This window comes from Ambystoma mexicanum, chromosome 1q (assembly GCF_040938575.1).
Source record: "Ambystoma mexicanum isolate Mex_15411 chromosome 1q, UKY_AmexF1_1, whole genome shotgun sequence".
NCBI classification, from domain to species: Eukaryota; Metazoa; Chordata; class Amphibia; order Caudata; family Ambystomatidae; genus Ambystoma; species Ambystoma mexicanum.
Window position 1 is genome coordinate 45,217,636 of NC_090922.1, and position 16,081 is coordinate 45,233,716.

The 16,081-nt window shown below is 51.2% G+C and overlaps 1 protein-coding gene and 1 pseudogene across 5 annotated transcripts in view; one reads left to right on the forward strand and one right to left on the reverse strand.

Moving 5' to 3' along the window:
• Positions 1–4,247: 4,247 nt before the first annotated feature.
• On the reverse strand, positions 4,248–4,397 carry LOC138565250 (5.8S ribosomal RNA; annotated as a pseudogene).
• A 4,979-nt stretch (positions 4,398–9,376) lies between these two features.
• Positions 9,377–16,081, forward strand: part of DHODH (dihydroorotate dehydrogenase (quinone)) — a 186,294-nt gene continuing 179,589 nt past the window's right edge. The window contains exon 1 of one of the 5 annotated variants that reach the window (XM_069635503.1): positions 9,377–9,615. In XM_069635503.1, the coding sequence (XP_069491604.1) occupies positions 9,589–9,615 (27 nt within the window). In that variant the 5' untranslated portion in view covers positions 9,377–9,588. Of the gene's footprint in view, positions 9,616–10,182; positions 10,290–10,732; positions 10,843–16,081 lie in introns of those variants that run through there. The other 4 variants (XM_069635501.1, XR_011283334.1, XM_069635502.1 and 1 more) reach the window with 4 other exon arrangements.

Genomic DNA, 16,081 nt, shown 5'->3' on the forward strand with positions numbered 1-16,081 from the left:
AACGGCACTCTTTTTTGGGCACCGGAACAAATGCGCACAACGTGCTGTGTGTTTTAACTTTAAAAAGCATTATCCAATAGAAATGAGTAAAAAAAAATCATTTCTGTTCGATAATTTATCTCGTGCTTAGCGCTCTGCTTGCAGGCCAGGCCCAGCCCCTACCGCCTGCCTGTCTACAGCAGCGTAGTGTGAAATGACAACAAAACAGTGGGAACAGCCAATGAAAACAAACATTGTGTTACTATACAGTATTTGATACATTCTGTATAGTAACACAAAATGTTTGTTTTGTTTGCCAGCCAATCAAATGGTCACGTCACGTGTGGTGTGCAGGTTGGCACAGCGCCATCTTCACTTCAGAGTAGGGCATGGTGGACTTGTCTTGTCTCGAGTACTGAGCCCCCCGCTGCCGGACTGAGCTAGGCCTGTGGCCCAGTTGCTTGCGTTGCTGCCGGCCCTCACCTCAGCCCTGGGGTTTGACAGTTTGTTTCTTGTGTGCCGCACTGCCTGGCCACCCGGGCCCGACCCCCCAGACCTGCAGAGACACCACGGCCGGCGCAGGCCGCTTCAATCGAAGGTAAGTGCGTGACGACTTACACCAATAGATTAACAACATTTTAAAATGTAATAAACCTTTTTATATAGGGGGGGTTGCACCTTTTAGTCTTACCCAGCCCTTGCATACACTTATCTCCTTGTGGCAACATGCCTGTGCTCAGGGTTAGATGGAGTCAAAATGTCCCGGCCATCGAACTGCAACTCACGATTTATCATGGCACATTTTTGAAGAAAATACGTAGGAACAGCAGAGCTCCCCAGTAACATTGGTTACAAGTACTAGTTGCACAGTAATTTAAGCAGCCCACTTTGACTTTGAGAACTGTCCCACGCTGTTCTGACAGGTCGGTCCTTCGGGCGTTGTTGTGTGGGCCAGGTAAAGTTTTATGGCATGCACTTCACATACTCGCTTGCCTCTCAAGAACTATATCAGTGAGGGTTCTGCCTTTGGACTGGCGCTCCTTTGCATGGAAACTGTTCTGCGCAGTCAATGCTCTTAGACGGTCGCAGGCGCAGCATATGACTTTGCAATGTGTCAGAGGGAAGTGAAGGAGCATTCACGTCGCTATGAACGCTTGGCCGCCTCAAGCCAGTTATCCCTGTGTTATCTTTTCTGACGACACCTGATTGAAACCCAAAAAGTCAGAAAGATCGTGAGGCCCCGCTTTCACGGTCTGTAGGCATACTGAAAAATCGGCATCAAGCGAGCTTTTGCCCTTCTGCTCCGTGGGAGGTTTCTGTCCTCCCTGAGCTCGCCTTAGGACACCTGCATTATTGTTTGACAGGTGTACCGCCCCAGTCAAACTCCCCAACTGCCACTGTCCCTGGAGCGGGTCACGGGCGCTTGGAGCCAGAAATGAGAGCCCCACATTGCTCGCCCCCCACCTCACCGGGTAAGTGAAAAAACGATAAGAGTAGTGGTATTTCACTGGCGGCCTCCCACTTATCCTACACCTCGCATGTGTCTTCATGGTGCCAGACTAGAGGTAAGCTCGCATGGGTCTTCTTTCCCCGCTGATTCTGCCACGCCCGTTCCCTTGGCTGTGGTTTCGCTAGATAGTAGGTAGGAACAGTGGGAATCGCATTCATCCATTCATGCGTGTCACTAATTAGATGACAAGGCATTTGGCGACCTCAAGAATAGTTACTCCCGCTTTTTATCTGCGCTTCATTGAATATTGAATTTCTTCACTTTGACATTCAGCGCACTGGCCAGAAATCACATTGCATCAACACCCACCGAAAGGCCTTTGCAATGCTGTTTTAATTAAACTGTCAGATTCCCCTGGTCCGCACCAGTTTTAAGTCAGCTGCTAGGCATCGGCCAAGGCATAACATTGGCCCCGAACCCCGGGAAGGGAACAGAGAGAGGCGACCACAGCACTTGGGGCGATCCACAGGCAGGGACCGGCCCGCATCCAGAGTCACCATCGCCCCCAGGAAGGAGGGAGGGTGAGACGCTGCGTTCAACCGCTGCGTGCCTCTGCCTGACCGACCCAGTCCTTGGAGCCAATCCTTATCCCAAAGTTACAGATCTGACTTGCTGGCTTCCCTTAACTACATTGTTCCGACATGCCAGAGGCTGTTCACCTTGGAGACCTGCTGAGGGTATAGGTACAGCCTGGCGCGAGATTTACACCATCTCCCCTGAATTTTCAAAGACAAGCGAGAGCTCACTGCACGCCACCGGAACCGCAGTGCTTTCCAAGGCTCGGGCCCCTCTCTCAGAGCAAACCCATTCCAGGGTGCCCTGCCCTTCACAGAAAAAGAGAACTCTCCCCGGGTCTCCTTAGCGGATTCTGACTTCCATGGCCACCATCCTGCTGTCTATATCAACCAACACCTATTCTGGGGTCTGATGAGTGTCAGCATCGGGCGTCCTTAAGCCGGCATTCGGTTCATCATGCAGCGCCAGATCTGCTTAATAAAGGTTGCCCACTTGCATTCAATGCCCGGCTCCACGCTAGCGAGCCGGGCTTCTTACCCATTCAAAGTTTGAGAATAGGTTGAGATCATTTTGGACCCAATACCTCTAATCATTCGCTATATCAGATAAAACTGGGTTTTCCATGCGCCAGCTATACAGAGGGAAACTCTGGAGCGGACCAGCTACTAGATGTTTCGATTACTCTTTCGCCCCTATACCCAGGTCGGACGACCGATTTACCCATCAGTACCGCTACAGACCTCCCGTCAGGTCTAGTTCACCATCTTTCGGGTCCTATCACACATGCTCATGCTCCATCTCTCTGACAGAGAGAGTGAGACTTGTCGGTGGTGCGCTCACCACAATCGGCACGCCCCGGCCTCACCTTTGCACCACAGGGGTTAATTTGGCCCTCCGACGCGCACACGTGTTAAGACTCCTTGGCCTGTGTTTCAAGACGGGTCGAGTGGTTAACCGACATCACCACAGACTCCTGGTGCCCTTTGTATGCCTCCCCACCCAGCGGCACGACATGGTCGCGCGTACTGAGGGCAGTCCGCCAGTCACATCGGGAGCCCTGTCTCCCATTGCCGCCCTGGCAACCCTCGGGAAGGGTCAGGACGATTGACCGCTGCCATGCCCTTCTCCGGCAATCTCCCACGGCCCCGCGGACACCGCAAAACAGCAGCCCTGGGCTGTAACACTCTCTGCCGGAGCAGAGAGCCACCTGCCCCGTGGGGCCTTCCCAGTCGGTTGCGGTGCACCGCCAGAGAGGAAATACGCCCTGCGGGGGCTGGGCTGCACTCCTGCAAGAGCATCCACCGTTGAAAGCAACCGACCAGCCTGCCGTGTTGAATCCTGCGGGCAGACTGCACGGACCCCACCAGTTTACCTCAACTGTTCCACGCCCTCTGGAACTCTTCAAAGTTTTCCCTTACAGTAATTGTTAGCCATCCGTTTCGCGTCTGTATTTAGCCTTAGACGGAGTTTACCACATGATCTGGGATGCATTCCCAGGCAACAGGACTCCAAGACCTGATCCCGGCATGACAAAGACTGCTACCGGCCTAACATTGTCCGTGGGGTGAGAGTCAATCAGAAGGACTTGAGCCCCATGAGTGATGCTGGGGAGTCGGTCTTCTGTACGCCACATTTTCCACGGTGGCCGCTGAACAGGGATTTGGCACTGGGCTCTTCCCTCGCCGTTAGTGACGGAATCCTGGTTAGTTTCTTTTCCTCCGCTTAGTAATGTGCGTAAAATTCAGCGGGTCACCAGGTCTGATTTGAGGCCAAAGTCAGGGGAAGCACAAAGCTCGGGCAGCTGGCCTCAGGCTCGTACAGGGGGTTGCCCCGGCCCTGTACCTCTGACGCAGCAGAGTGTGCGCTGTCCCGATCTGGTCGCGAGGCCCGCGCTCCATGGCCAACCTGCGCCGGCAGCCACGGGACACCACCCACAGCTACACACAGCCTGGCCAGGTGCCCTGGGGTAGGGTGAAGGTGCGCCAGGCTTTTTTAAGGCCCGCTGCCGCCGCCACCACCACCACATCCAGGGTGCGCCAGCCACCCAGCCCTCCCAACACCCGCATGAGATGGGGAAACTGGGGAGGTCGGGACGCGCCGGCAATGAGCCTGCACGCCAGACCCAGGGATCCTGCGATGGTGTTGATCGGGGCCTGACCTTAGGGGGACGAAGGGAACGGTGTCCCTGTGACAGCCCCAGCCACGCCCCTGCGAGGAAACCCTGGAGCGATTGATGTACAAGCAACCCTCAGACAGGCATAGCCCTGGGAGGAACCCCGGGATGCAGGGTGCGTTCAAGTGTTGATCAATGTGTCCTGCAATTCACACTAATTCTCGCAGCTAGCCGAGTCCTCCTTCGACACGCAAGCTGAGTGATCCACCGTCAAGAATAACAGGCAACTTTTTTTTGTTCCAGATGTCAGACTGACACTGCCGGTGCAGGAGAGGCCAGGGGGAGGTAGCACCGCCTGCGGCGAGACAGCCCAGCGCCCCGTCTAGCTCAACCGAGACCATTGTGGTTTCAAACTATAAAATAAAATCCAGGCGAGACCGCTAATCTTCAAAGCCCAGCCTGGCCGCACAGGGTCGAGCTCCAGGTACCTGGGCAAGAGGGAAGGTCACCCGCTGCGCCAGTGGACCTGGCCATCGCTCGCCCACAGATGTGGGCGGCTGGAACCTCGACGCCCGCCCATCGAGTAAGCCTGTTGCACCATGGCTCAAGGCTCTCGCCAGGCGTGCCGGGACCCTGTCTGCCTGGGGAGGCGCCTCTCGAGAGCAATCAGGTTTCCCTCGGCTCCCGGCTGCCACCACTTGGGGCTTCCCTGCTGACTGGGGTGCACCCATTGGGTGGTTGTCAGGACTCGTAAGGAAAGGGGGCGTACTGGCAATCATCCTGCATCTGTTCCCTTTCCTTCCCCGCTTTGTTTTCCTCCGGTTTTGTCATGGAAACACTGGCCCAAAACACATACACGCACTCATCCAGTACATTATTTCTCATTGAGGCAGCCCTGGGGATTGCCATGGAAACGCAGTTGCTCTGCGTACCTGGGGTCACGTGTCTTTGCAAGTTGATAGGCTCTGTGACACACTGCTTCTGAAATTGTATTTTCTTTTGCCTCTATGTACCTTGCATTTCTCGTTGGCTATATTCAAGACCCTGATTGTTTCTCGGATTCCTGCTTCTTGTCCCCTTCTCTGGTTTGTTCTTTGGATTGCCTCGGCTATGACTCACGGAACGCTATTTCGGATCGCATTTTGGGTTACGGCTTCCTGGTTTGTTTTTGCCCGCATTGTGATTGATTTACGGAACTGTTTACCGACCTACCCTTGTTCTCCCGATTTGGCTGCAACACTGTCCTCTCAGTTACCATCCCGGTAAGCTTTGTGCCCTGCTCTTGGATCTTGTTACTCATGGTTGTCCGTCTTCCTTCATTGGAACTTTCAGCGGACCTGTGGAATACAGACTTCCTCTCTGTCCTTGTGGAACTAGAGACTATTGGTGTTCTAAGCGTCCGCGTTCTGTCGGTTTTCAGGTGGACATTCTATCTGCATGCAGGATTACTTTTTTTAGGAGTCCTCATGCCGGCGGTGGGTAGGTGGAACTTTGCTTCAATTCAGTGGTAAGATTGTTCCAATACTTATAATTCACGATTAGGTTACTGTTTTTTGGTCCCAGTCATGAATTGTGCGTTTCTGCTTTAGAGTTCAGACGCCAATTGTCAATATCACTGGAATAGCCAATTTTTGCAGCTCCAGTTGTTTTCAGGTACTATATTATTGGTTATCTGATATGTACTTGCCATGTAGTCCTACTGTCACTAATGTGTGGTTCCTTTGCAGGCTGGCTAGTTCCTGTGGCGTCCTCCTATCTTTTGGTCAATTGACCTTTCAAGGAGCTTGTGTTACCGCTCTGTCGGGCGCATTGACAAAAATAACTTGTCATCTAAACAACTAGTTCAACCTTCAAGTCAGGACTCTTTTAAATCTGTCAATAAAAGAGTCTGACTTAACAGCAAGAGAGGAGTGCACGCCCCCGGCCGGCTCGGTGAGGAGAAGGGGCAGCGCGGGGCTCCCTTTCCGGTGCGTAGTTGGGGACATCCCCAGCAGGTTAACCCAATCCTGCCAGGCGCCCCGTCCATCTGCTGGGTTGTGGCCCCCCCTACAGTGGAAGGGAATCCATGTTACCTGGTTGCCCACGCACCCCAGACCACTCTGCGAGGTGCCCCGGGCTGGGGTGTGCACGCCTGGGATGCAACCGCTCTCCCTCCGGCTGCTTCGCTGTTAATGATCCTTCATGCCCCCACTCACAAGCAGATCACCCAGCCCCACATGTCCCTATTCACACTCAAATGCCCCATTTCTCCTTCCAAACACGTTCCAGATTCAAATGCCACCATCCTTCCTTCCGAACCCACACAAAGACACCAACATCCGTCCCTCCATACCTACACCGAGAAGCTCCACTTTTCAGAGCCACATCCATATGCTTCACCTCTACCTCCAGGCTCACACTCAGATGGTGCCAATCCGCCCTCCCTCTATACCCACACCTCATTACCCCATCCCTTCGACAACATGCTCCCACCCCTCCCATAAACCAACATACTTCTCTCTAGACATACATACCCCATCCCTCCATTCACACCCAGATGCCCCCCATTCCTTCCCAACAGAGTGCTCCAGCCCTCACTCAAACCCACATGCTCCATCCATTCCAGATCAACGATGCCCCCCTCTGATCCAGATGCCCAATCTCCTCCTCAAGACGCATACCATGATGCCCCATCCTTCCCCCACACAGCAAGACGCCCCATCCCTCCCCTGACCAATGAGCACTCATCCCTCCCTCCAGACCCACACCAATGTGTCCTATGCCTCCCTTCACACCCAGAACAATGTCACCATCCCTCCCGATCCACACCCATGTGCCCCATCCCTCCCTGCAGAGCCACACCAAGATGCCCCATTCCACCATGCAGATGCACAGATGTCCCCATCCCATCCACACCAGGATGCCCCAATCAACCCTCCAGACGCCCCATACCTGTTCCAGACCGACACCAATGTGCCCCCATCCATTGCAGACCCCACCAAGATGCCACCATCACCCTTCAGACCCATACCAATGTGCCCCCATCCCCCAGACCCACAATATGCGGCCATTCCTGTGCCCGTCCCTCCTATCAAACTCATAATGTGCCCCCATGCCCTCACTCCAGACTGAGGTCCCCATCCAACCCAAACCAGGATGCCCCATCCCTCACTGCAAACCCACGCCAATGTGCCCCGCCCCTGCCCAGACCCACACCACTGTGCCCAATCCCTCCAATCAAACTGACACCAATGTGCCTCCATCCCTCCCCCACAACAAGATGCCCCATCCCTCCCTCTCAGAACACCAATATGCCTCATCCGTCCCTCCAGAGCCACACCAAGATGCCCCATCCCACCCTCCAGACAACACAGGCCCATACCTGTTAAAGACCAACACCAACGTGCCCCATCCATTGCAGTTCCCAACCAAGATGCCACCATCCCTGCCTCCAGACCCACACCAATATGCCATCATCCCTGCCTCCAGACCCACACAAATGTACCCCGTGTCCACCCATACCAATGTGCCCCCATCCCCAACCTCCTGACCCACACTGATGTCCCCATCCAACCCAAACCAGGATGCCCCATCCCTCCCTGCAGACCAACACCAATGTGCCCCCATCCATTGCAGACCCCACCAAGAAGCCACCATCCCTGCATCCACAAAGCAAGATGCCCCCATTCTGCCCTCTAGACCCACACGTGGATGAACCACCCCTCCCCCAGACACAGACCAATGTCCCCATGCCTCCCATCAAACCCACACCAATGTGCCCCTATCCCCCCTCCAGATCCACACCACTGTACCTAACCCTCCCTCCAGACCCACACCACTGTCCCTATCCCTCCCTCCAGACCCACACCACTGTGCCCCTACCCCTCCCTCCAGACCCATACCACTGTACCCAACCCCTCCCTCCAGACCCATATCAGTGTGCCCCTACCCCTCCCTCCAGACCCACACCACTGTGCCCCTACCCCTCCCTCCAGAACACCACTGTGCCCCAACCCTCCCTCCAGACCAACACCACTGTGCCCCAACCCTCCCTCCAGACCCACACCAATGTGCCCCAACCCTCCCTCCAGACCCACACCACTGTGTCCCTACCCTCCCTCCAGACCCACACCTCTGTGTCCCTACCCCTCCCTCCAGACCCACACCACTGTCCCTACCCCTCCCTCCAGACCAACACCACTGTACCCTATCCCTCCATACAGACCAGAACCACTGTACCCCAACCCTGCCTCCAGACCCACACCACTGTACCCCTATCCCGCCCTCCAGACCCACACCACTGTGCCCCTATCCCTCTAAACCCACACCACTGTGCCCCATCCCTCCAGACCCACACCACTGTGCACTCACCCCTCCCTCCAGACCCACAGCACTGTCTGCCTATCCCTCCCTCCAGACCCACACCACTGTCTCCCTATCCCTCCCTCCAGACCCAACCCTGTAACACCAACCTAAACATCCAATCTCTCAATGACACGTTCGGCCAGCCGCCGTTCGCCACCATGTAGTAATGTTCACCCTGGCTTTATCCGATTCAGGACCACCCTGTAAACCGGTCCTCACTCTCCACTGTAACTATCTTGCACCCTGTTCTCTGTATACTTTATTCTTGTATGCAACTACTCAGAGCCTGGACTAATGTATGCTCTGACTGGTGTATTAAGGCGTTTGTGTAACGATATGTAACTCTGCTGTGCACATGATTATGCGCCCAGCTACCTGAGGGTTCGGACGCGCTTTATAAATAAACAAACTAAACCCTACCTCCAGACCCACCACTGTACCCAACCCTACCTCCAGACCCACACCACTGTACCCAACCCTCCTCCAGACCCACACCACTGTGACCCCATCCCTCCAGACCCACACCACTGTGTCCCCATCCCTCCAGACCCAAGCTGAATATGATTTTTCAAGTAAATGTAATTTTCTGCTTCCCGTCTAATTGTGTTCTCAGCCAGCCAAGAGCACACGGATTGCTACTGCTCTTGCAGCCTGGCAGCCAGCGCCTTCCTGGTTTCCCTCCGAAAAATGAAGAGGACAAGACGAAGTCAGACGCTCCAGGGTGTTGCAGAAACGTTCCCGGTATGCAAGAAAATGCCCACTCGCACCAGCAGTCACAGTCTTCCCAAATCCCGCTCCCTGGAATATCACAACGATGACGTAGGAAGTCACATGAAGAGTGGGTGGGCCCTTGCTATGGTCCGTTTCTCGGATCGCAGCCATAGCAATAGCCCAACCTGCGCACTTCCGGTAGCTTCATTTGCATTGGTGAGAGACTACTAAAATGGCGCGATAGTCTCACTTCCAGAGGACGAACTTCCCAGGAGAAGCGCTTGCTTGTGTACACTACGAGTTGGAAAAAACATGAGATCCATTTTTCAACTCCGGTTCTTCAGTTAGTATTCTGCACATTTATTTCTGACTTTCAATATTGCAACGCTACACCGCGAATCAGACATAAGACAGGATGGCAGGTGTCCGGAGCAACTTAAAGGTAGGAGTTAAAAAATAATGATTCTGTTTCTCACGTGACAATCCCAGCACCCGCGTTTCTCTGCCCTGCAGGGCTGTATTGTTCACGTGGTCACCTTGTTCTTTAAAATGGCGTCTACATTTGTAAAACCTTCCATTCATTTTAAACTTCAGCTCTCCTTGCCCCGCCCCCTCTGCGAATCCTCACTTCGCGCGCAGCTTCTTCATTCCTAAGTGCCAATTTACCGAGCCTTGGTATCTACCTACTCTGTGCCCCGCCTCCACGTAGTCGGTTTATGCCACAAAGAATTAAACTCTGCATCGGGCTACCCATACCTGCCTACGTTTGAAAATCAAAAACCCTGAGATGTATGCCCCGCCCACAGTCATAAAAGACTCCGCCCATTTATTTGCCCCACGACCCCGCCCACCTGCCAAAAAGGTAAAAACGGTTGTTGTAGCCGTCATTAGAAACACGTTTACAGTTTGCACTTTACAGTGGAATACAATATGTGAATGTCCAAGGACGTGCATAACCACCAATTGCATAGGACGAATGGCATTCGACTTCCATAAAAGCAACACACACACATAGCTCTCAACCATTTATGTCGCAAAGGCGGGTGAAAAACCCGATTTTACTTTTGGTGGGTGAGAGGCCCATTGAAACGAATGGGAATGAAGGAGCCTTGGCGGGTGAGTCAGCTGTTTGCAAGGCGGGTGACACCCGCCAAAAGCGTGTGAGTTGAGAGCTATGCACACACATCCAAGAGAGGGTGGACTCCGTCCATCCGCATGTACCCTCGACTTGAGCCCTGGCAAATATGCCCAAAAAAAATGGAGGCTGAAAAAACGTGGAATACTGCTTTCAATCCGTTGCCATTAATGACCCCGGATTGAAAGCAGTATTTCGTGTATTTTCTTTTTTTTACTTAAGCTTTCATTCTTTCTGGGCAGTTTGCCTTATGTTTTAGTCGGCCTTCAATTTAGGGAAACTTAAACATAAGCCACACTGGCCAAAAAGAATGAAAGTTTAAGCAAAAAAAAAAAGCTGTAATACTGCATTTGCGCCGTTTCTATTTCCCGTCCAATCCTCCAGCCGATTGGCTGCAAAAGACCGCTGCCGGTAGCCAATCGGCTGGAGAATTGGACAGGACCCGAAAACCTGGAGACTCCAGGGTCTTCCCTGGAGACCCGGAGAAATGGCTAAAAACCTGGAGTCTCTGTGGAAAACCCGGAGGTTGGGCAGGTATGGGGCTACCATAGATTGATAGGGCTGCCATCAGGAACCCCCTGGTGCATGGGTCTGCAACCCATCTCCGAAACTTGGGACGTTTCCCCTGCACACAAATAATACTATGAACTTCCTGTTTGCAGTACCCAGTTTTCACAGGTTGGATGAGTCCCAGTGCCAAACAAGACCCTCTTATTGTTTTGCAGTGGCCCAGCAGGAACTTAGCGCTACCAGTGGGAAATACGAGGACTCACCTTTGAGTTTATGGATGGAGTCCTTGAATTCGGTTTATTATGACTGCAAATAGAATAAACACTGTATTCAAGCCAAAAATCAACTGGGGACTAGGTTGAATAGCAATTACTAGTTCCTAGGTAGGTTTTCAATCAATTATTTTTGTTTCCATGTGTTACAGGCTTATCCTGCTCCCCGCGTTCAGGGGACCATAAGTAGGGAGACATTGGCTATAATGCAAACGCACACCAGTTCATAGGAGGGTTGCATTCTGCTCTGCTCCTCCCAGGCCTGGCTCATCCTTATGCACAATGGCATAGCTAAATCTATTCTTCACTCATAAACCAGTACATATAACTAACGGGTCATTTAGCAGAACTTGCGGGAACTAAGCCTGCGGTTGCGAAAGGCACGAAGCAGCCTCTGGCAGCCTGCGGATTTGAGCCAGCAGTGTCATCACTGTGTACTTCTCAGGAGGGGCTTGTCTGAGGCATCACAGCATTCCACTGCTCAGCCGTGCTGTGCTCTGCGACATCCCTTGGTATGGGTGTTCAGCTGTTAGGCAAGTCTGTAGGCCAGTCCCTTTGCATCCGATGAATCTCAAAGAAACCAAAAGAAAGTGCAGAATTAGAAAGGTAACATGTACCAAGTTTTTGTTCTCTCTCTTCTCATTTTATCTATGAATCAGTGACCTAAACCTTGCACTACTTCTACATAAAGCACACTGTAATACAACTACTCTGATATATACATACTCTATAAAGAATCAAAAATTAAAAATGATCAAACCAAGGCAAAGCCATCAATCAATTCCTGCATTGCACTGCTTAAACACTGCCCCACTTAGCATCAGCCATAATCTAGTTTGCATCTAAAACAACAAAAACAGTCACAACTACATGTCGCTCCCTTTCTAGCTTTGAGCATCCCTGTCACTCTAACATCCAGCACCGCCCCTTTCAGGTGTCTGTCATGTTTGTGTGCACTGTCAAAGTCAATGTTTCTCCTACTTTCCAGTATATAGTCGGCCTCTAGAACCTCCCAGTCCCTAGGTGCCCACGCAATCAGTGTCAGCAACAATCTGTTAGTGCTTGTCATATTTCTCCCAAATATCATCTTGCATGGTGAATACCTGACCTGGTTGCTGACCTTTCGCTCACTTGTAGGCCATGGAGAACAGACGACAGCCAGTCTTCCCACTTTGTGCCTTTCACATCCATCTGCTTGAACTGCTCCTTCTCTGGCTCATCTTTTTGTTTTTTCTTCCAACAAGTCACACAAATGTCCACATGCTCCGCCAGTCTTCTTTTGCCGTGGGCCTAGACCATCTTTGTCCGGCACTGAAATGCATTGTCTTGCTCTTTCTCTGCATTGATATATTGCATCATTTGTTCATCCTCCCCTTTCCGATCGGCCAGGAGACGCTCACATTTCCTTTGACACTCCTTCTTGCTCTTCTGTAGGATAATCTTCACCACTTCAAGCTGTGGGCCCTCTGCCACATGCCACTCCTTAGCTGTAGGTCATTGTCAGGTGTCTTGGGCCACTCTCGCTCAGAGGCAGTTATCTTCTTTCTTCCCAGAGCCAACACCACTGATTGTAATTCACCATACTGTGCTCTTTCACCATACTCTGCTCTTTCCCCAAAACACTATTGAGTCATGCATCTCTGACATGCATTTGCCTGACACTACCCCTTCCACTGGCATTTTGTTCAGTGCCCCGTCCAAGGTGCACACTGCACAGTCACCCGTCCTTCTGAAATCCTGTTTATTTCTTGCCCCTTTGTCTGGGCATGTCTGCCCCATGCTGTCAGGACGCTGTTTGTGGGTGTCAGAATGTGGGTGGTACTCCTAGAAGTGGCTGTCACCATAGCCATTGGGAATATCTGTAGCCTGCCTTTTTCTCCCTGCAGGCACCTATTTGCCAAATCTGTTATTGCACCACTTTTTTCCAGAATGTCCTCCCTCCCCTCTATTGCACACAGTTGCCTCTGCCGATACCCAGCCAGCCAATGTCTCCCCCTCTTACCCCCCTTTCTCGGAAATACATAGAAAAACCTCCACAGAGTTCTGCATCACCCACCCCATTTCGCACAGGCACTAGTGCTAGCGGCACACAATCCTTCCCCCTCTGTGTTCTCCCTCCTCGCACTCCTTCACTGGCCCTGCTTTTCTCACTGTCAGCCATGCATCATCAGCTGCATTCAGAATGTATGCCCACCCCAGGCTGAACCTTAACCTTTCCTCCACACCCACCTTCCCTTCCACCACCCTCATTACCTCGTCTGACAACAACTGCCATATTGTGGCCCTCATGGAAGTTTGTGTAAGCATTACTGCAAAGTCTGAGGATCAATGATCCCTCCCTATCTTCATCCCCTTTGTGATATCTTTGTGCTTTGCATGTAATTCAGCACTATCTCCTCTGTCAATTCCCTGTGGTCCCCTTTGTAACTGCTGTTCCTAGGCGACCCCCACACCCCACCTCCTTATTCCTTTGTATCAACTGGGGGGGGACCACATCCCAACTGTCCACCATGCTCATCAACTTTTCCAGCACTGCCCTCGACCCCGATTTATGTGACAGATCTGGCCCCTCCTCTTGCCTGGTCAGTGGACCGGCATCTGCTATATTGTAACTGAAACTGTAATCTGTAGCTGTAATCTGTAACTGGTATTTGTCCTACTGCAGGTTAACTCCGGCTTCTGACCACACACGCCTCACACGCCTACCCTGTGCCCTTTAGAGCATTAACCCTACACTATCTCTCCGCGACAGGTGCTCTGAATGTATCATAGGTTCCTAACAATGCTTTGACCTGATTGCAGTCCTGTAGTTGCCCTTGGAACCCTGTACTCTATCACTGTAGCACTCGGTAAGAGACAAGGAATTTAATCAGCTCTCTCTTGAAGTCCCAGTTATTCTGCACACACATCTGGACCAGTTTCTTCACTCTCCTGTTAAATCTTTCAATCATTCCATTAGTAGCACCTCAATGCCTCTGGGTTGTATGTGTGCTTTACAAATGAAATAAATACATAAATAAGACTGGGGATGATATAAGGATGTATACACATGTTCCACATTATGTTCGCTCAAGAATGTCCCCATCTCTCGTGATTTAAACTGTACTCTGCTGTCCAATACAATCGTCTCTGGTGCAACATCAATAGCAAATAGTTTCTCTAAAAGGGTCAAAACATTCATAGTATTCACCTCCCACATGGGTTGAGCAACCAGCCACTTTGAGTAATAGTCCATCACACACACACACCAGATATTTACAATCCTCTGGCAATACTTGGAAAGTATCTGCTATGTCTATTGCAATTTTTTTCCCACGGCCCTGCAGGCAAATTCACAAAATCATTGGTGCACAGTAAAAGTGAAAAAGGAACACTGTCCTTTAAGCCCCCCACTGTAGGTGGGCTATGCTACATTGAAATAAACAAAGTTAAAAAAATGGGAGCAGCTCTTTCTGCACTGAGAGCAAGCAGGGCTGCCCAGTGCACCCCCAAACAAAATGAGCAGAGCAGGCTAATGAGACTAAAAGTACTCTGACTCATCCAAAAACACGACCCAAAGTCCAAATCCATAACAGATATGATGATATGATTGATATATGATTGGTTATTTAGAACACACTTAATACCCAGAGGTTTCTAAGCGTGAACCCAGAGATCGAACCTATGTTGCTCGGTGTTGTCTTGCTTCCAAGGGGAGCACGTTGCCCCTGAGCTATCCTCCCAAGACACATGAAGGCTATCCCGTGTTTTAAAATATTTTCTTTTGAAAGTCTCCCGTTTGGTTGTGTAATTTTGGTCGAATTGACCAATGGGAGGAGGTTGGAGGTGACGTGGAGTAGACGAGGGGCATAGAGCAACACTCCTTCTGCCATAACAAACGGGTTGAATTCAGGCTGTCTAAAAGTGCTTTACCAAACTGCAGACTTTAAGAAAAACGTTTTTTCAAACACTTAGAACCAAGGTGAATTCCCAATTGAAGTCCGTGGAGAGAAAGTTGAAAGTGAATTTCCCTACCCTGACAAAATAGGAAGCAGTACAGTTATTTGATCTTTCAGACCTTAGAAAATATTTGCATCAGTCAAGTGCAGGGAAGGGTGAGCAATATAAGTTAAGTGAAAAAGGACAAGAAGGTGAGGAAAAGGAAAGGAACAGACAGAGCCAATACAAATTCGGGGGTGGGGGATCATCAACAGGATGGCTATTTGGGTCTCTAAAGCAGAAGATTTTTTTTAAAGGGAATACAAAAAAAAGAAATTCTGGAATTAATTCTTTCCAGATCTGGTGGCAGTTGAAGTTCAAAACCGAGGTTTGTCCCAGCCACATCTACTGTTTAACCACCCTGTTTTTTTTTCTTTTCTGAATGTCACAACTACCAGGGACTTGAGGGCACTGAAAGGATGGTATGTCCTTGCTGCTATCTTAATGTACATGGGACCAAATGAGACTGTCTCTTTACGCTAATGCCACGTAACAAAGGGAGACAGTGGGTAGAAATCCAAACAGGAGTAAAATAGTTCCAAGATTGCAGTAAAATAGTTCCAAGATTGCAGACTAATACCAGTCCAGCCCCCTTATTCTGGATGGTCTGGAGTTGTAGAGTAAGGTGCTTAGGGAAGTAGAGAGTACTGCAGTAGGCACAATGTGACGTCATCATGGCAGATGACTGTGATGCTGGAAATGCATCGGAGGGACAGGGCCTCCGTATCCTTGTCCTTTACTGCTTTTTATAGTGTGTTCTGTCGTGTTTTCCGCGCAGGAGTTCACGTGGGACTCCTGGCGGTGCAGCTCTCTTTTGGTTTGGTGAACAGACCCGTGGGATACCCTTATGGCACCCAGGGGTAGGGGTACAACCCTGTGCCCCGAGTGTATGTTTTTGGGCACCTGTGTGTGACCCACAGAGCAGGGTACGGCCTGGTGGCAGTTCTGTGCTGAAATGACTGATGCCCTGAGCGTCCTCCATTTTGGGATGCCCAGGCTCTGTCATTGGAATC